This window comes from Diuraphis noxia, unplaced genomic scaffold (assembly GCF_037042655.1).
Source record: "Diuraphis noxia isolate RWA-SAM2 unplaced genomic scaffold, SU_Dnox_SAM2 contig0001, whole genome shotgun sequence".
Classification (NCBI taxonomy): domain Eukaryota; kingdom Metazoa; phylum Arthropoda; class Insecta; order Hemiptera; family Aphididae; genus Diuraphis; species Diuraphis noxia.
Genome location: NW_028301711.1, coordinates 42,195,929 through 42,218,983, shown reverse-complemented (window position 1 = coordinate 42,218,983; position 23,055 = coordinate 42,195,929). Strand labels below are relative to the sequence as shown.

The window sequence follows — 23,055 nt, the reverse complement described above, 5'->3', positions numbered from 1 at the left end:
ATTGTATACAACGAAAGATAACATTAAATAATATAATCAATAATTATAATACTAATTCCAAAGATTATCAAGCCGGTAAAAGAATTGAGCTTTATTTTTGTGTATAATTTAAATTTTACTGTAATAGTGTAATCTGTACACCAACGGGTACGATCGACTAACAATTAAGCAGAAAAAAGAAAATTGTAAATTCATTGAATTATAGATCATCATTAAAACACAGGAGAATTTAAACTTATTTTTAAACATAAAATAGGTACTCTGAAAATGTAAGTTTATTAATATCACCCATTTAAAACACTATAAATGTTGTAATACCTCACATTTGAATTTGTTCTTACCATTATATTAAAGTAAACAAAACCTTTTTATATTGGCCTGTACCTAATTCTAAGCTGACATTAATATTTATGGCTTTATATTTTATTGAACTATCTACGCTTTATTTTTAGGAGCAATTTAATGGATTGTTTAGATTACAACTCATTCGAAAATATTTTAACATCATTAAAAAGTAAAAGTGACTTAAAATGGACTTTAAAAACTTTTGATACTGGGCAATTTTCATTGAACTCTCAAGGAACACATTTATCAGATTACGAGAAAAAAAAAATACTTGAACATAATGTAAAACTAACAATTCCGACGGTTGGTAAAATTATAAATTATTTATTTTGATACATAATATTATATATTCCTATTTTTTATTATTTTGGAATTATTTTCACCATAAAATGAACATTGAGTTTGAAAAATATTAATTGAGTGCCACATTTAAGATGTATATTCACTTAATATAGTTTTACTATTAAAATTTATCTTATTTATATCGCCATATTATGATGTGTTTGTACATATGGCTAGAGGAAATTTAAATCATTATTTTTTTTTGCAAATTTAAATAGTTGAATTATTTATATTGATGGGTAACATAGTTTGATGATCTACTTTAAGAAATGTTCTAGATAACTAGGAAAAATATGCTAAGATTAAGTATTAATTAGTCGTCAGTTTGTATTTCATCACGATAGATTTTTGGATGTGCACCCAAATTAATTTTTTATGGTCGGAGGTGCTATTTTAAAGGAAGGGCAGTAGTTGAGTAAAAGTAGATCTCTAATTTTTCTATATGTAATCAGCCTGCCATAAAATATATTATGGATAGCATAATTGTGTAATGTAATATATATAGAGGTACTGTATATTTTATTGTATTTAGATGTTAATCTAAATGGTATATTATTGTAATGCATTAAAAAAGCTATTTCTTCCATTTTTCCTATTTTATTTATTTAAATTTATTAATATTAGGTATACCTTATCTTTCAACACTATACATAGGCCATATTAATGTTATATATTTAGTGGGTTATAAATGAAAAAAAAAATGGTTTTGCTTAAATTTTAGCACTCCTATTAAAATTAATTTTACTAATCATGATCCCTGATTTTAGCTGTCTGTACCTAATTATGTAATTAATTTGTAGGTAATATCTATAAACAGTATTGATTTGAACTATGCTGTAAACAAGGCAATGGAAATACTTGATGATCTTCAGAGTAATAAAAAAAATACAACTATTAGAATGATGGGATTCATTTTGATTAAAATTCTAAAATCCAAACTCAAAGGTTTATATATAAATGAACAAAAACTGATAATGGTAATGTTACACATGTAAAATTATATTTATTATATTGTATTTTATTTGAAGTCTTATAAATAAATTATACTATGGTGTTAAAGAAAATTTAACTATTTTTTAAATAACTTTTAAAAAGATTTAAGTAAACTAGAAAAAAGTTATAAAATTAATCTCTTATTTTTATTTAGGTAAGTACTTATATAATAAGTAACATATTTAAAAGTTAAATGAAGACAGATCCCCCCCCCCAAAAAAAAAAAAAAATGAATATATATATATATATTTATAACTTATTAAAAAATGTAAGAACAAATAATGAATAGAATTACGAAAATTATTAATAAATATTAATTTATAAACATTAAACCAAAGTAAAGAAAATATTTAATTTTATGATAACTCATTTTTAATACATAATAGATGAAATCAATGTTTAACAAAACACCAGTGATATTTGTTCCAAGTCATAGAAGTTACCTGGATTTTATATTAATGGCATTCATATGTTTCAATTATAATATTGATATTCCATATGTTGCTGCTGCAATGGGTATTTTTACAATAATTATTCATTAGAAAAAAAGTAGAATTGTTGATTGTATTATAACTTTTATGAGCTTATGTTTTTTAATTCATTGAATTTTTGAGTTTATTGCATTTGTATATATATAGTCCCATATTCTATGGGACTGGTCTGAAGCAGGGATTTTCAACTTAAGGTAACTATTAAATTAAAATTTGAAATCATAAGTATTAAATTTTTTTATGGAAAACTAATCAAATTGTATAAGTAAATATTAAACTATTAATTTATTTGCATAAAATAAAACATTATTGCATTTAAAAAACAATAAAATATTTGATATTTAATTATCTACAATTACAATTAAAATAATAATAAAAATAAACTAAAAATATGTAATTTCATAATTATAATAAATTATATTTAAAACAATAAATATGTATTATAATAAAAAATATATAGGGTAACAATTTGAATGTTAGATAATTCAAAATAAAATATAATGAAATTTATTCAAGTTTAGTTTATTAAAAAAAAATATATATACATATAATTGTTGATTCATTGTACATATTAAAATAGAAATTTATTAAAAAATTATAGAACTACTTAATTTATATAAATAATTAAATTTGACTCATAGAATTACATAAGTTTTATTTAAAAATGTGTATCTACACTATTAATTTACTATAAAGTGGTTAGAGAATAAAATTAGAATTTATTTATATACTAAATGAATTAATTTTAAAATCTAAATGTTTTTCAATATAATTTGTGAGTAATTCAAATAAAAATGTTACTCAAATGTTTAATGATCTTATTTAGAATTAACTTTTTGAAAACAGTATTTATATTTAAAGGAATTATTTTCACCACATAAAATGAACATTGAGTTTGAAAAATATTAATTGAGTGCCACATTTAAGATGTATTTTCAATAATATTGTTTTTTTAATTAAACTACAGAATAATAGGCTTTGGAGTGTTCATTATAGAATTTATCACATTTACGAATGTACATTAAATAATTTTAACAGTCTTGTGAAGATTTATAGTATCTCGGTTATTGGAGTTACAAATTTATTTGTAAACACAAAAAATATTTTTTAACTTTTAAGAAGAAAATGTGAAACAAAAAATTCAATGTCTTTAAATGTAATGTATTTAGTTTTAGAAACACAATTCTACATAAACTCATAAAATGATAATTAAGTATAGTGGAGATAGTTATTGTTGATATATTTTCTAAATTACGATTTATCAAGCTAAACCTATTTTTAGTCTATACACCCGTAGTCATTCAATTACAAAAATTTCAATAGATGCCTATCCCTGTTATAAAGTACTAGAAATAAGCTTAATTATAAATCATAAATAGTTGAGACATGTGTTTGAAAATTAAATAACTTGCATGTCAATAGTATGATATCAAATATTAATTTTGAATGAGTAAAACTACTAAAACTTATTACTAAAGTTTGGACAGATAAAGATATTATTGATTAAAAATATAACTATAAGATTGGTACCTACATAAGTACTTATAAAGAAAGTTGAGTTTTTTTTAGTTATTTATACTATTATAAATTGCTTATCGTGTTTTTTTCACATTTGTCACACAGTCATGGTATTGTGATGAAATAAAAAATAACAGAATATTTTTATGTTGCATGTATTGTTTTATTGCAGTAGATTAAATATATTAAATTTATGCTTGTTTTTGTTATTTATGTAATTATCATCAACATAGGTACTGAAAATCATTCAAATATAACCTAATCCTTAAAAATCAGTTAAATTTTTTTTCATAGATTTTAAAAATATGAAAATAATGGGGAACATATTGAAACAATGTGGTGCTTTTTTCTTGCATCGAGGAAAAAATGCACAAGATATTATATACCAAACAGTATTGTACACTTACGTTAAACACTTAATAACTTATGAAAGTTCACCCTTACAGTTTTTTATTGAAGGTACACGCAGTCGATCTAATAAGTCTATTCATCCAAAGCTAGGTAAACTTTTAACACATTATTTTTTTATGTATTTAATGTATGTAAATATTAGCTTGTTTAGTTGATTTTATAAGTTCTATAATAACAGGTTTAATAAAAATTTGTTTAAATAAAAATAAATAGTTTAAATGATAATTTTGATTTAAACATTATATTTAAAGTTATATTATTTTCAGGTATACTTAAATGCATTGTAAATGTTTTACTAAAAAATGAAGTTCAAGATATCATAATTGTTCCAATATCAATTAATTATGACCGCCTACTTGAGGATAAATTATTTAGTTATGAACTTCTAGGAATTCCTAAACCAAAAGAAACAACATTGGTATGAAATATAAACATTTATTTATTTGTTAACATTCTGAATTGTTATTATTAGATTTTTATTTTCTAAATCAAATTACATGCTTGTTAAATATTAATGTATATATATTATATATTTTACTATTACAATAATTTTAGTAACTCAACCTTTACATAATATAATAAATCTTTTGTAAAGAATAGTATTTTAGTATATTTTAATCACAATATGAGATCCACTCAATATTTCAACTAGATGACTTTGAACTGAAATAAGATTTTTGGGAAGTGATAAGAAGTATATAATTACCCATTTTAAGAGGACGCTACACCCGCATGTGTTGTCTCCGTCTTACAAGTGCATAACATTGCAAAAACTGTTGCGTGCGGGAAAGAACCGAGAAAGCTACAGTTATAAGTATAACTAAGAAACAAAATTTTCACCACATAAAAAGGAGAATTTCGTCTGTGCAATATCGTTTTTATTTTTTCGATATCAGAACTACAAAAAAAGTAATTAATGTATTATAAAACAAAAAGAATTTATTTTGTATAAGTGATATCGAAAAAAAATAAAAACAATATTGCACAGACAAAATTTTCCTTTTTATGTGGTGAAAATTCCGTTTCTTAGTTATAACTGTATCTTTCTCGGTTCTTTCCCGCGTGAAAATGTTTTTGCAATGTTACGCACTTGTAAGACGGAGACAACACATGCGTGTGTAGCGCCAAATTTTAAATTTGTACACTTTCGGTAGGTGCATATGCCATACAAATTACTATTTTCCAATGGTAACGTCAATTTTTTAGTAATGTTTTTCAAACAATTTTTTCATAAAAAGTTTTTTTGTTATACAATTTGTAAAGTTACAGTATGATTAAAATTAATATTTATAAATTATTTACCTTTAAGGATATCGCAAACAGACAATTGTTTGAACTAAAATGTACCAATCTTTTGACAATCATACCAAAGAATCTGTTAATGTGATGTAACTTATGAAAACTGATTTGAATTCTGTAATATGTCTACTTGATATCAATCAAGCTACTTTTTTAACATATTGTACTGCAATTCCAATACATTTTGTTTGAATTTTTGAAATTTATTTAAATTTAAATATGGCCTGACTGATCACTGGTAGACAAAAACAAATCAGTTTTCAGAAGAATTATCGAGTTATGAAGTCTATTAATAGGATTGAGAACCTACAAAAAAAATCTGATATTTAAAACTGTTTTTTAGGGATTAATAAATAGCATTAAAAATATTGACGACAATTATGGAAATATTTATATTAATTTTGCTTCTCCCTTTTCACTTCAAAAATATATCAAAGATATTAATGCAAATGGAAAAAATAACAAAGATAATATTATATCAACTCTTGCTCATGAAATCATTTATTGGTAAATTGTTTGCGTTGTAAATTATATGCAAGATCGTATTAACAGATATATAATACAATTTTAAATGTATAATGATGAAATATTTATTTTTATTTTTAGGCAACAACATAATATGATTTTATCATACTTTAATATTTTATCAGTTGCACTGATTTATAACATTTCTAAAAATATGACTGAAGCTATTCATTTAGATGTAATAATAAATCAAATAGGTTGGATAAGTACACTATTTAAAAAATGTGGGGCTCAAATTGAAGTGCAAGGTAAATATTGGAATAAATTATATTAAATTTTAAGTAGCATATACAACTATTATCTTATTATCTAAGGATAATATTTGATATTCTATTTGTATGTATGCCTTAAATGCTTAAAATACAAAATTTAAAATTTATTTTTTCAAAATTTTTTTAATACTTCTTCTTTTTCGGGTGTAACGGCCACTAGGTCCATCCCGTCAAACATCAATACTAACAAACTTTATAAAGCTGATAATTAATTTAATACATTTTGTCAAAATATGAACTTTAAACGGTAATAAAGAAAAAACGTGCCTATGTATTTTTGACATTTTCAAACTGCTATTATATCAACTTATGGGGAACCTTGTATTAAATTTTTAAGCTTTTACCAAAAGAATAAAATTGTATGTGCATTTATAAAAAAAAAAACTTAAAAATTGAAAAAAGAAAATATCCGTAAACAGCTAAAAATAAGTAAAAATATTTTGAAAATTTTATGGCTTATAAATATAAACATTTAGTGAGGATTGCATGTATCTACAGTAATTTGTTTTAGAGTTACACCAAAATTTAAAATTTATTTTGTCAAGTAATTTTTAACTAAAAATGTCTGTTTTCTCTTGTTAATTTTTATTATTTTACTTGTTGCTTTTAAAAATTACCGAGAACATTAAATTTTAACTTATCCATTGATCTAACTAGATTCACTCTTCCACTGGAAAACTACTATGATAATTGAAGCATTATTTTTACAACTTAGTGCGCAAACACACACACACACACACACACACACACACATACACACACACACACAAATAAAATGAATAAATAATTTTTAAAAAAACATCATTATAAAATCAATACATTCATCATCCTCTTAGAATCTAAAACTTACTTACTTTTATTTATTTTGCTATTCAGAAATAAATTTTAAAAAATTAAGAGTCGTGTCAATGCAGTATTTATTCTGTCTCTTGTGTAACAAATTTGTGATCAGCATAACCAATCTTGTGTTCTTAATTTTAATATTTGAGTGAATGTATCAATTATCAAACTTAAAGTTGAGCACATTATCTATATTTGTATTTTATATTTTTAAATCTCAAAAACCTTTCTCCCATTATTGTACTCCCAGACCCAGAGCTTTAAGATTCTCTTCTGCTATAATAATTACCACATATAATTTAATATATAGTCATGAATTAAAATGTTGGTTGTTATATAAATATAAAAAATGCTTCAATGTAGTTTTTTTTAATATTGAATGATCATACCTCCCATGAAATTTGATCGTGCTTCACCCCTAGCAGATCGAGAAGTTATTTTTATATTAATTAATTATTAGACAATAAATAATTATATAAAAATATATTTCTTATTTGTATTTCAATACAAATAACAATATGTTTCAGGTATTGATATTACGAGTAGAATCATTGATACTATTCAACTGCATCAACACTTTGTAACATTGAAAGATAATATAATATATTTTCAAAAAAACTATTCAAAACACAACAATATTAATTGTCCAATTAATTTTCCAGGTAAAAATCAATTCATACTATTGAATATCTAGTATAATAAAACTTTACAATTACTTAAGATAAACATTATTTTAATCAACTTAAGTAAAAGCATGATGTGTATTTTTCTGAAACTATTATATCAATACTTATAGATTTTATTCCAAAAATTATTCAAAAACACTATTTTCTATTACGATACAGTTATTTCAAAAATAACTGATATAATATGTCTTTTAAGAAAATCTATTAAATGCTTTAAAATTTTGAGTAAACAACACATTAATATAATTGGTTTTATATGAGTCTTTTTAGTTCAATAAAGTCTCATTTAGTGAAGAATCTATCATAGAGTGCATGTAACAAAGGAAAATAAAAAATTAAACAAAGGTTAGACATATCTTTACTATTTTTTGTTTAATTAAATATTGTTCAGAATCTAAACAAATACTTAACTTTAATTAACATGAATAAAAATAAATACATTTTTCAAACTTAAACCTTGTGTATATGAAAACATGTTTTAACTATATTGAAAATAGTATAATTGTAATACCTACTTATATAATTATGAAATATGGATCATGGCGGAGGCGGATTTAGGGAAGGGCTGAGTGCCGAGTGAGCTGTACCTGCAGGGGCCCTCATAATTTTATAATGTTTAAATTAGGATGCAGAAAAAATATTTTATTCATTTCATTATTTACTCATGTATATTTAACTTTATTTGGGCTAAAATTTAATGTAGATTATTTATTTTTATTATTATTTATTATTTTTTAAATTAATTTATAGATGTATTTGAGTTTATTTATGATAAATGGTGTCTAAGAATCTATATAAGATGAGTTTTGAGCCTCTTATAATCTATGGGCATCGTCAGTGGCATATTTAGGAAAAAGATACCCCCTCCCCCCACCAAAAAAAAAAAAGCAAAGACATTAATTTCTATAAGCACCACCAAGCACCATCGATTGTAATAATATTAGTAAATGCTTTTCTAGATTTACACAATCAATATATAGTAAACAATGTTGACAACATTAATTCATGGTCAAAATTATGAGCATAATTTTCAATAATATCATAAAATATAGATAACTGATTATCTGTCTATATATTATTGTTATTTGTTTGTTATTAATCATCATTATCATTTCACACCAGTTACAATAGTTGTATATTATAATCTTCATTATTATATTTTAAGTAATTTTAAATAACTTTATGAATATTTATTATTAAATAAGTAGTTAATTTAATTGTACTACTATAAAATATGATAATATGATAATAAAAGTTATTTAATAAGTAAAAAAGTATATTTTCTTGTTTATGTATTAGATATACTTATTAAATAACTTTTATTATCATATTTTGACATCTACTCCCCACAATTCATTCAACCCCCCCCCCCTCCAGAGTTCACCACATACCTGAATCCACCCCTAAGTTATGACATATTTTATAACTGTCTAATTAATTCTTAACTACTATTAAATACACAATATATTATTATATTATTATTTACAGATTAATAAAGTATCAAATTATTTTATTTTATAGGGAATCTAAATTTTAAAAGTGAATTGTTCGATAATGCATTCCCTTTGATTCTGAATCAACTTTACGTCAATCCTTCATTACACTTCATTATAAATATTGCATTTATAGTTATAATTTCAAAATGTAAAATAATTTGGAAAAATGGTAAGTGATGAGTTGATAAAATATTATTTTATCTAAACCATTTAAATAAATAGATTTTAGTAAACATTCATATAATAATTTTTGAACTTTTAAAATAAGTAAGACAATTATTTCAAAATTTTTTTTTGTTTGTCATGTGTACTGGATTAATATTATTGATACGCTGGTTTTTTTGTATCTGTATTTTTGCGTAGATATCTATAATGAAAGAAACCTAACAAAAATTCTTTGTTCTTTTATGACAAATAAATCTCATGTTTATTATGTATTTTGTTATTAATATCTATTCTTTCGTCTCTTTATAAATAAATTGAAATGGACAAAATTCATGATAATCTCATTAATAACAAATAAGTAGGTATGATAGTATAATTTGTGGTTTCAAAGCTACTAAATAATAGGAGCAACTTATGTTTCTTAATTTTTCTATATTATAAGTAATTAATAAAAAAGCGGGCAAGTGGATGTCGCTCTGCTGTAAATCAGGTGGTGGGGTGGACCTCTGACTAGGGTAGGTTAGATTTGAATGCAATGATAGGTATCAATGTATACGAAAAACGATTCTGAACGGATATGATTTGTCAGTCTAGGATATATTATAGATTATTAAAAATTTTCAAATCTTTGATTTAAAAAGAAAATTTTGTATAAATTTCTAGCTTAAAATAATTTGCGAATTTTCATGATTTTTACGTATGTTGTCAAAATTAAAATATGAATGCATGTAAAAAAAAATGTGGCTATATATTTCTTTTATTTTTCAACTGCTATTGCAAAACTATATTATGAGCCTTGTATTAAATTCTCAAATCTTAGAATTAAAAAGAAAAACTTTTATGAATTTCTATCTAAGATAATTTGAACATTGTCGTAATTTTTACGTATTAAGTCAATATTTGAACTTCAAATGCTAATAAAAAAAAAATTGTGCTTATGTATGTTTATAATTTTTTAAGTACTATAAAAATAACTTATGAGAAACTTTGTATTCAATTTTCAAGTATTTTTATATGGCCAAAAAAATTTTATCGACACTTCAAAAACAATTTCAGTTGTCAATAAATATCTCAAAAAAAGTTAAAATATTTTTAAAATTGAATCATGTAAAGAAAATGCCAATCTAAATAACTGATAAAATTTTCACGTATCTACGACTTATACTTTTTGATAATTTTTCCTATAATGACGCTTCGAAATTTCTCTATAGCTACTTGAAGGAAATCTTATGGAAAACTTAGTGTTGCATTTTTAATTCTTAGTTATTAACACAAAAAATTTTATGATTTTTCAACTTCAAAATTACTTATCTAAACTACTTATCGACACTTCAAAAACAAAATTTCTGAAAAATTGAAAATTTCAGTTGTCTATAAATATCTCAAAAAAAGTTAAAATATTTTGAAAATTAAATCATAAAAAGAAAATGCCAATCTAAATACTGGTAAAATTTTCATATGTCTACGACTTATACTTTTTGTATAATAACAAATATTTAAATTCGTTTGAGGATAAATCGTTATCGTTACGCTATTTCGAAAAAATTTAAAATTCAAACGCACATGAAATTTTTTCTATAATGAAACTTTGAGTTTTATCTATAGCTATTTGAAGGAAAACTTAGTGTTGTCTAGATTCTAAACGAAGTGATGAATGTATTGATTTTACAATGATGTGTGTGTTTTTTTTTTTTTTTTTGTGTCTGTGTACAGCATAAATATTCGAAATAATGCTTCGATTTAGAACTTTGGGGGTGGTTTCCGATGTAAAGTTGAAGATCCTTGGTGCATTATAGAGGTCAAAAGTAAACATTTTCCAACAGTTTTCAAAAAAATCGATATTTTTATATGGTTGTAATTCAAAAACTAATCACTGTAAATAATTGAAATTTTGACCAAATGTTAATGTTAGTGATATCTATATAGGTACAGTTTAATTTTCAAAAATTTTCGAATTTTCGAATTTTTTTGAGTTATTTATAGACCACTGAAATCTTCGATTTTTTTGAGAATTTTTTTTTTAAGTGTCAGTAAAAAAATGTTGGACGACCAAAAAAACTTGAAAATTTAATACACGGTTCCTTATGAGTTGTTCTTATTGTAGCTAAAAAAAATTAAAAATCGTAAGTCACAATTTTTTTTTAATAAGCGTTTACAGTTCAAAATTTTACGAAATCTGTCGAAAACGCGAAAATTTGCAAGTAATTTTGAAATTGAAAAATCATAAAAATTTTTGCGTTTATAACTAAGGATTAAAAATACAACACTAAGTTTTCCTTCAAGTAGCTATATAGAAAACTCGAAGCATCATTATAGGAAAAATTTTAAGTGCGTTTGAATTTTAAATTTTTACGAAATAGCATAACGATAACGATTTATCCTCAAACGATTTTAAATATTTGTTATTATTCAAAAAGTATAAGTCGTAGATACTTGAAAATTTTATCAGTTGTTTAGATTGGCATTTTATTTACATGATTAAATTTTCAAAATATTTTGACTTTTTTTGGGATATTTATATACGACTGAAATTTTCAATATGTCTGAAAATTTTTTTTTGAAGTGTCGATAAAAATTTTTTGGCTTTATCAAAATACTTGAAAATTTAATACAAAGTTCCTCATAAGTTATTCTTATAGTGATTAAAAAATTATAAGAATACATAGGCACGATTTTTTTTTATTAGCATTTGAATTTCAAATATTGACTTAATACGTAAAAATTACGGCAATTTTCAAATTATCTTAGATCGAAATTCCTAAAAGTTTTTCTTTTTAATTCTAAGATTTGAGAATTTAATACAAGGCTCATAATATATTTTTACAATATCAATTGAAAAATAAAATAAATGTATAGCCTCAATTTTTTTTTACATGTATTCAAATTTTAATTTTGTCAACATACGTAAAAATCACAAAAATTCGTAAATTATTTTATCCTAGAAATTCATAAAAAATTTTCCTTTTATACCTAAGATTTTAAAATTTAATACAAGGCTCCTAAAATAGTTTTACAATAGCATTTTAAAAATAAAAGAAATATATAGTCACAAATTTTTTTGATAAGCATTTTCAGTTCAAATTTTGACTAAATACATAAAAATTACGGCAATGTTCAAATTATTTTAGATCAAAATTCATAAAAGTTTTCTTTTTAATTCTAAGATTTGAGAATTTAATACAAGGCTCATAATATAGTTTTGCAATAGTAGTTGAAAAATAAAAGAAATATATAGCCACATTTTTTTTTTTTTTACATGCATTCAAATTTTAATTTTGACAACATACGTAAAAATCACGAAAATTCGTAAATTATTTTATTCTAGAAATTCATGAAAAATTTTCCTATTATACCTAAGATATGAAAATTTAATACAAGGCTCCTAAAATGTTTTTACAATAGCAGTTGAAAAATACAAGAAATGTATAGTCACATTTTTTTTTTACAAGCATTTAAATTTTAATTTTGACAACATACGTAAAAATAACGAAAATTCGCAAATTATTATAAGCTAGAAATTCATAAAATATTTTTTTTTAAATCTAAAATTTGAAAATTTAATACAAGATTCCTTACAAATTTGTCATTCTTTATCACAAAAAAAATGTCCACCGGAAATTCAAATTAAATTTTTATCAACATTTGAATTTCAAATATTGACAAAAATTCGTCAAAACCATGAATGTTTGCAAATTATTTTGTAGTTCAAAATTTATAATATTGTTTGTATTTATATCTAAGGTTATAAAATTTAACTCCAAGTTTTCCACAAATTTTGCTTCAAATAGCTATAGAGAAAATTTGAAGCGTCATTATAGGAAAAATGTTTTGAGCGTTTGAGTTTTAAATTTTTATGAAATCGCGTATAATGATAACGATTTATCCTCAAACCAGGTATTCGTATATATAAGGTATTATGAATTATGATAACTACATGATAACTACACTAATTGACTAACCATGCCTTATGCAAAATGCGTCTTAATTGAAAAATAAAATATTTGTTTCAAAATAGAATATATGACAATATTTAAATATAATATATCCTAGACGGCTAGACTGACAAATCATCTCCGTTCAGAATCGTTTTTCGTATACAATGATACCTATCATTGCATTCAAATTTAATCCCATCCATTACAGTAACCTACTGTACAGCAGAGCGACATCCACGACTTACCCGCTTTTTTAATTCTTAGTTATAAACACAAAAAATTTTATGATTTTTCAACTTCAAAATTACTTGCAAATATTCGCATTTTTGACAGAGTTCGTAAAAATTTGAACTATAAATGCTATAAAAAAAAATTGTGTCTAACGATTTTTAATTTTTTTAGCTAAAATCAGAACAACTCATAAGGAACCTTGTATTAAATTTCCGTGTTTTTTTGGTTGTCCAACATTTTTTTTACCGACACTTAAAAAAAAAATTCGCAAAAAAATCGAATATTTCAGTGGTCTATAAATAACTAAAAAAAAAATCGAAAATTTTTGAAAATTGAACTGTATATAGATATTACTAACATTAACATTTGGTGAGAATTTCAAGTATTTACAGTGATTAGTTTTTGAATTACAACCATATAAAAATATCGATTTGGTCGAAAACTGGTTTTGCGTAAAAATTCCCGTTTTTCTGTCATTTTTTTTTTTTGTTTTTCTCGATTTTTTTGAAAACTGTTAGAAAATGTTTACTTTTGACCTCTATAATGCACCAAGGATATTCACTTTTACATCGGAAACCACCCCCAAAGTTTGAAATTGAAGCATTATTTCGACTAGTTATGCTGTACACGGACACAAAAACAAACATAAAAAAAAAAACACACATCATTGTAAAATCAATACATTCATCACTTCGTTCAGAATCTAATATAATAAATAATTTTTCATCTATGAATATTAATACAAATGTACTGATGAATATATTATTTTTTTCTACTAGGTTATGTTTTCTTTATTTTATGATATTATAATTATTAAAAATGGTAACAAAATTCATAAATAAAATATTTTACTGGGTATTATGAAAATTCAAAATTAATTTAATTTAAAGTATATAAAAAACAATAGAAGTCGATTTTAAGTTTACGTAAAAGCAATTGAGTTAAGTTAAAGTTAAGTTAATTAGAACATAAAACTAATAAATTAAGTTAATAAGTTGAAATTAACTTATTTATTTCCAACCTTGATGATAAAAGAATTCATGATGTAATATTTGTTTTATTTTAGACCTCTTGGACTTAGAGGAAAAGTTTATTTTTCTAAGAAGATTATTTGAGTATGAGTTTGTATTTTATCATGGCTCTCAGAAAGAAGTAAGTGTCATATTTTTACATTATATATGTTTACTTATATTTTCCCCTGATCTTATGAAATGGGCTTCATACTTACATACATCATAATTAATCAATTTTTTTTTAGGATTTTAAACATAGTATTTCAATTTATCTTCATATAAATGAAAAAGAGAAAGAACTACTTCGTTATTTAACTATTAATCCTTATATAGTATGCTATCGACTAATCTATAGTTGTTTGATAAACGTAACTAATGTTATAATACTTTCAATTGATTAAATTACACTTTATTAAATATTATATAATTTTTAGGCTCCTCAAAAGATAATTTCAGAGGAATTTATTTATAAATCGATTCATACAAAAGTTAAAGAATCGCACACACATCCCTACGGTCTAATTAAAGATGTAATCAAATCTGCTTTAAACGGACTTCATAAAATGGAAATAATTGAAAAATGTAATATGTAAGTTACTATTAAATATTTAAATATATTTTTATTTTATGGTGGATATTATTTATGCAATAATATATTATATTAATGTCTTATGATTATTAAACAGTTATGCATACTTATGGCTAGAGATAGTTTGTTGAGTTTTGAACTTTTTTTAAATTCTAATAGAAGTATATTTGTTTTTTTGTGTCTGAATATAATTTTTATAGCAGAGAAAATACTTTCTTCAAAGGTAGAAAATTCTCATTACTTTTCAGTATTTGGGAAAAACTAAAAAAGGCTTATGGAAAAACAGGAATAGGTCTATCCATATTAGTTTCAAACACATAATATTCATATAAGTATGGCTCTTTTTGAACATTTAACATTGTTAAAAGTTGAAAATGTAATAGAAGGTCTCTTAAATTGTTATTACAACAGTAAAAACATAGTCTATTATTCTTATAAAATTGTTTATGAAATTCATGTCTTGAAGAATTTCATTAAAATTATTTTATAGTTAAAATTCATAACATTTTCAATTTTTATACCTTAGACTTGAACATTTAAAAATTATTTTTATTGGAATTTGTATTTGGGAATCACTTGTAGGAAAATATTAAATACCTTACTATGAGCAAATCAACAGTAAATGAGAGTAATTAATATACAGTACCTACTTGTTATACATATGTATACATCATTATTATTTATGGTCATGAAAATCAAAATAATTCATCTGATATCAAATGCTTATACATTTTTAACTTAGATTAATACTTATGTTGTATATAAAATTAAAATTGAATATATATTTAAAATTGATTTAATGGCACCTTTAAATGTACTATTTCCTTAGACCTTAGTCACACAATTAATATCTAGTTGGCGATCAAGTGCATATTCATTGTAAATGGCTAAATAATTAGCTACTCTTTGATTTATGTCGTTTATGACAATGATGGTACATATAAACATAGGCATGTGCAGACTTTTTCTTCAGAGGCCCACATTAAAAAGGTCTGAATCAATTATCAACTATTCTTGTACTAATGAATACTAGTCCAGTTAAATATTAAATTTTAAATTTAAAAAAAATACATATTTATTTAATTTAACTTGAAAATATAAAAATAATCTAATATAGTATGGATATCAGATGTATATGCATTTATTAAAGAAAAAGCCAGTTGCCGCAAGAGGGCTTTGCCTATCTGCCTTTCCCCCCTGTGTGTGTACGCCTATGCATACAAAGTACCCAACTTTAACATGTCTCCAATAGAAGTAATCACATGGTGTAATAACAGGTGGCCTAAGTGTAAAACATAGGACTAATAGTTTTTTGATAACTCTATTATATTTACAGATCCATGTCTACTTTGCAATGATTGCAATAATTGATATATACCAGTGATTTCAGTGAATGTTGGTATTTTTATAATTAAAATAATTGCGAATAATTACCCGAGTTTGTTAACAATTTGATGTGTCCACCAGAGATTTGGGGAATGTTGGGTATCCTTATGAAAATAAAAATGCAAGTGTTTTGGCATGTTTTCTGTGTTATTTTTATTGGTATTTATTATTATAGTAGTACTACTAGTACTAGCTCTCTTGTTTGGCATAGTCCATGCAAAAAATTATTAATAAAATATTTTAAATATACCTATTTAGTAAAAAAAAAAATGTACATGCAATATTTCTATTAATTATTATAGCAATATAATATTATACAACATATGAAAATCATTCAAATAAGCTAAAAAAAATATTCTTTTATCGTTTGGCTAAAAAACAATTCATGTGTGAATTACCTATAGAGGTTAAAAAAATATTTATAACACCTCCAATTGTCTTAAGGAATCTATTTATATGACTTATTGAAAATGGTCCAGTAGCTTTTGAGTCTATTTATTACAGACATATAGAATAACATATAACATTGTCCCATGTAAAGATCCACATTGTATTATTTTTCCCAATAGCAACCATTTTTAAACAAAAAAATGTTTAGATTCCTATTGTGAATCTCAAAATTCTTGTGTGAATCTTTGTTTAAATACAAATTTTGGAAAATCTTTTCTCAGTGTAGTACCCCTAAGTGTAGGTATGTAAGTATCATAAAAATGTTAAGCCTAGCTATCATAGTTAAAGTTTTATGTTTACCAGTCAGTCTGAACACGTCTGATTATTATTAAAATACAAGTATGTGGGATAGATTATTTTACATTGGATTATTCTAACCTCCCTTTAATTCAATTATATGTCCACTTATGATTTACAATACCTAAATTATAGTGAAGAATTTAGACTATACTACACATATGAGATAGGAAAATAATATAATGTTGTGTCTCATAAAATTATTATAATTAGGTATAAATATTTTTTTTATCTTTGTACAAAACTGATATAATATTGTACCTATTAACTACTCAATACTCATTGTATGTCTTCAGCATTATTTGTGTTACTTATAGTTAGTTAAAAGTTATTACTTATTACTAGTACCGGATTTATATGCAAATACATTATATGTGTATTGGAATAAAATTTTTTAAATCTAATGAGAATTGTCCCTGATTTAGATTATTCCTATTAAAATAACACTGATTGCATTTTGCATAATAAGCATATTTCAACATTTTTATCTATTAATGCAAAGGTATTTGTAGTTTTATTGTAATATAGTGCATATTATAAGTTATACCACATGTATTAGTTTTTTGTTGTTCTTTCCTGTTCACAGCCACATAATATTGATAAAATTACAACTTGTCAAAGATAAGATAACATACTAATAAGTAATGATATATAATTTTGTTTTTCATATAATAGAGTTCTAATGTTTGACAGAACTTTATCAGTCAGTGTCATGCATTTTACATTTAAAATTGTGTCATATTTTGTGAGCAGTGATTTTGATATATTGTAATTTGTAACTTTAAAATACCTAAAGTAAAACACCAAATAGGAGTCGTTTACAGAAATAAATAATGAGCATAAATATATTTTTAAAACCGAATAAGGCACTTAAATACTTAATTAATTATTACTTATTTTTTATATAATATACACTTTTGCTATAATGTAAATTGTAAATTAATTATTTATTTTATTTTTTTGCAGAAATAATACAATCTTGTATGAAATAAATAGAACTCTATTAATGAACTTAGTTCAAATATTTGGTAAGATTTTCAAGAAAAAAATTAATTTTTCCTTAAATAAATATATTTTAAGTATTTTCTATCTTATCATTCAATATGCACTCAATATAATACATGTAGTTTTCTATTTTCAAAATATTTGAAATATCTTAAATCCTAAAATATATCATTATTATTTGTTCTGAAATCCTCTTTGAAAATTATAATAATTTCTCTTGGAAATTGGAAAATTGAAATCTTATTTTAATGAATAAAATATATTAATTAAATAGATAATAATATTGAAATAAACTTTTTTGTAATAAATATTAAATGTTTGTATAATCTTATATTTTATTCATTTTAATTCTAGATAACATTATATCAAATACGAACAATTTATTGAAATCAAATATTTAAATTCAAGATTTAGAAAAAAAAATTAAAAAGTAGATTATATATTATTATGATTAACTTCTACCTATCTGATATTATTGTCTGTACTTATTTTACTGTTTTTTTTTTTTTTTGCAGTAATTTTAATTTTAAAACATGTATGTGACTTAGTTTATTATTATAATTATTTATCTATATATTATAATCTTTTATTTTTGTAGCCACATATTATAATATATTTTAATTTCAAATATACTTAACTAGGTATAAATATCTATAATCGATGTAATAGTATAGTAAGTATTTTATAGATGCCGACGTAACAAGTTTAACAAATTAATAAATGATAAATTAAATTAGTTAATTTGATTTGTTTTCATTTAATAATCAAGCATTTCTCTAAAGGTTTTCCTTCAATATAATATTTTTCAATTCAAATTCACTACCATCAGCCATTTTCTAGTGTTGAAATAATAACGATAGGCTATTGCATTAGTTTTACTATGTACTAGTGCCTGATATTTTAGTAACATAACAGCCCAATTTCTAAGATTTTAAGAGGATGCCAAAGCATGTAAATATATTTTGTTATGTTTTGTGTTGGCCTGAGAGATAAAAAACAGTAAGCTGACGTTATATTAGGTACAGTTGTGATATTGACTTGATGGTTGTAGGGAAAAAAATTGTAAAGTAAGTATATTTATATGTACTATGCATTTATATACATACAACACACCCATTGTAATTATTGTAAGTACCTATATCTAAATTATAATAGGAAGTTTTATTAATTGTTTATACTCAAGCTAAGTTAGGTTAGAATAAGCAAATAATTGCAGGTCTTACGTCAGACCAATAAAACTAAAATAGTAAAATGTGCTGAGACGACTTAAATATCTGTGCGATGTGCATATAGTCTACAAATCTCACGATAATTGCGCCACTGTGTAGATGCAACTGTATAATTATGTGTGTACGCGGATAAGTGACAAATATAGGACGGAGCCCGACGGACTAAGATGAGTATTTTATTTCACGAGTCACGACTAGTCCTCCAAGTTACTTTTATTTAAGGCTTATAATATGTGGTGAATAATAACTCTATTTGGAAATAGAAGCTAGACTCTGTAGTAATTATTTTCTTTTCCACCAGGGACGGCTTTAGAGACATGGTTGAAGGACGCTAAGTAATATTTTAACATTATTTTTATATAATATAACATTTTGATTTCGATTTTTTTTAATTCGTGACAATATAGCCCATTGGGTGCGGGGCAATACGGTAGGGATTATTGGTATATAGAGTTGTAACACGTATTTGTGTATGTGTCATGTGTGGCAAGGATAGGTTGCTAAAAATCCCGGGTGGTCACCCATCCGGGGAGCAACTGCGGCCGGTACGTAGGTACGCTCAGTGCGTTTCCGCATATGGAGCATATGCGGAAACCTAACCTGACCGTGCCTCACCAACCCACTAGATTTTGTCATTTTGATTTGCTTTGAGCTGTGGTATGGACATTTTTAGTTTTCAAATATTTTAGCTTTTTTTCTATAAATGTTAATAATAGTTAATAAAATTGTATTTGCTAAGTAAAAAAGCTTAACAATTTAATACAAGGCTATCTAATATATAATATATTATTACAATGCTAGTTGAAAAAATACTAAAAATATATTCACGATTTTTTTTTATAAACATTTAAAGTTTGAATTTCTACAAAATACGTACCGACAAATCACGAAAATTTGTAAATTATTTTGAGTTAAAAATTCTTAAAAGATTTTATTTTTATACCTAAGATTTGAAAGTTATATGATTATAAACGTTCAAGTTGTTATGTCGTTGGACGTTGGTGTAGAATTGGATCCACTGAAAAGATGGGTGATAGGGACGATCATCCCCACAGGTTTTAAATTTAACTTAATTTATAATGTCACTAATTGAAGGATTGATAAAAAAATACTATATTGCTATTTCTGACGTCCCGCCTAGATATATACATATGTATAGAAAAACCATAATATTACATTTTATGAAACGATAAATGTACCAATAGGCTACAGCAAAGAAAACCATTTAAATTTTTAATAGTTCTGAGAAAAGACAAATATAATTGTCAATTGCGTTACGAGGACATGCAAGGAAAACAACAATTACCTACATTATAAATCGTAAATGAAAGAACACACGAAAATTACGTACTTAGGTATACGTAATAGAAATTTGTAAATTAAATTACATAAAGCTCAATAATATGTAAATTTATCGTTATGAATGTTTATGTTATGGCATTAGAAACCACAAATTTATAATAGCGATAAAACAGCTATAGTATGTTCTCAAAGTATTTATAAAGTAAAATGCTATAACTTTCAATTACGTTTTCGTTTTAGATTCAATTTTTTAATCATGTAAAACAATAAAATTTAAGATTTATTTATGTTTTCTTGAATTATATTCTCAACCGAAAATGTTAATATTTTCAAATCAGGAGTGTATATTTTGATATAGTTATACCAATAATACTAGCAGTGGCGCACAGAGGTATTGGCACACGCAGTTAAAAAAAGTTAGCCACCCACCCACCCAATTATTTCATTATTTTACAAATATTTTCACTTATTATTCACTGTTATTCAAAGAAATCAATTAGTATAGACTACAGTTTATGTTATAATTTTTTTAATTTCCCTGTGAAACCTGCAGTAGTACACATGCCCGACCCCCTCGAGAACACATGCAGTTGCATTCCTTGGTAACCTGTCTGGGTGCCACTGAATACTAGTATTTATAATCAAGAGTTAAACCAATTAATATGGTACAAAAGGCTCTATATAATTTACGTAAAACATCAAGATATTGGTTCTGTAGGTTTGTAAAATAATAAAAATGTTTTATAAAAAGGTATTTAAAAAAAATTGAATGTAGATATAGGTACCTTATAAATACTTCTTGAATACTACCTCTTTTACTTTACTTATAAATACATTTTTTTACCGAGCATTCAAATACGTATTTTAAATATTCCCCATCCCCATAATTTTAAATTTCTATTTGGACGCTTGATCAGATATAATCGCATAAGTGGACAAGGAATCGTACAATAATAATGCCACCTCCCCTAAATAAGTTAATTAGACTTTTCTGCTAAGTTTATATATTTTTTATATTATAGCCTTCATGCCTAATGTATAAGCTATACAGGCGGTTCTAATTAATAGGTTTACTATAAAAATGGTAGCACATAATTATATACCAATATTTATGTATTATACTTGGGTCCTTTCTTGGATTGGCAGCATTTAACTATTTGAGGGTGAAATATTAGAACTTGAAAATCTATAGCTGATTGAACTATTGAAGTAATATAAAGGTTTCATAAAAAAAAAAAAAAAAACTATTGATTAATAGTATTTATTTTGTATAATTTTAATTTTTGTTTAGTTTTAAAAACGTGTTGTAGCGAATAGTAACACACTAACACATCAAAATCAACTTCTATATTTTCTAAAGCAGAAATACCAGGTAAACAGATGACTAGGTATTCACATTTGAACATTTCACACGTCATTTCCTACGTTAAAGTAAAGTTTGGTAAATGTTACATTATCATGATCATGAATATTGACTATACTAATTTTCTATGAACAAACTAACAAAGTAGGTAATTATAAAGTAGATAGGTACAGATAAAATAAACTTGATAAACAGATAAATTTGAAAATGTGTCACGGGCCAGATAAAATACGTACGCGGGAGGTGGTGGGCAGCCGGTGAGTTGCCTATCCGTGCTCATACAATTTACGAACGATTATTGTGTACAAACGATATTGTTGTACATACCTACCCTGCAGTCACCCTATATGGCCTATATCAGCCTGCATATTAAGCTGTTTAATATTATTATTATTATTATTATTATTTGTAATTCATTAATTCAATCAATACGATATTCAAAATTTCAAAAGCTGCGACATATAAAATAATTTTGATATTTTGTTCTGTTGCTGAATACGTTATGCCTTATGTTTAATTTAATACCTACCTACGTATTCGGAATGGCGAAAAAAATGAGCATCTACGTATGATATTATAATTTATAATATCGAATTGCCGTTTTGCCAAATGGAAACGGATGAGCGAGAGAATAAATAAAAATGTCGTAAATTACAATATTATCTAGTAATCAGCAATGCAGCTGCAGCTATAGGCATAATAATACGAATAAATTGATTTAAACTTTAAACGCCGACGAAGTTTGCAAAGTTAAGGTTAGGAACATGTAACGCTTGTGACAATTGTCGTTTTTCGCTTGGAGGTTCAATACCCATCTCTTATATTACTACACCGCGTCATTATTATCACTATAATTATAGTAGTAATATCTA

At 24.3% G+C, this 23,055-nt stretch overlaps 1 protein-coding gene across 7 annotated transcripts; it reads left to right on the top strand.

The window, feature by feature from the left end:
- The first annotated feature begins 29 nt into the window (after positions 1-29).
- On the top strand, positions 30-18,986 carry Gnpat (dihydroxyacetone phosphate acyltransferase). 7 transcript variants are annotated; one of them, XR_016189612.1, is made up of 15 exons: positions 31-269; positions 453-648; positions 1,488-1,664; positions 2,067-2,196; positions 3,984-4,190; positions 4,367-4,518; positions 5,743-5,906; positions 6,006-6,172; positions 7,564-7,698; positions 9,244-9,387; positions 14,616-14,701; positions 14,808-14,930; positions 14,997-15,144; positions 18,251-18,312; positions 18,644-18,659. XR_016189612.1 is itself a non-coding variant. In XM_089216845.1 (15 exons), coding segments are annotated over exons 1-15 (1,947 nt in total). In that variant the 5' UTR covers positions 31-267; the 3' UTR covers positions 18,691-18,986. The 7 variants fall into 7 exon arrangements, 6 of the variants coding, with proteins under 6 accessions (XP_089072976.1, XP_089072974.1, XP_089072973.1 ...); XM_089216845.1 differs by having other exon boundaries at positions 14,997-15,151; positions 18,644-18,986; XM_089216850.1 differs by lacking the exon at positions 453-648 and having other exon boundaries at positions 30-269; positions 14,997-15,151; positions 18,644-18,986.
- Positions 18,987-23,055: the final 4,069 nt, after the last annotated feature.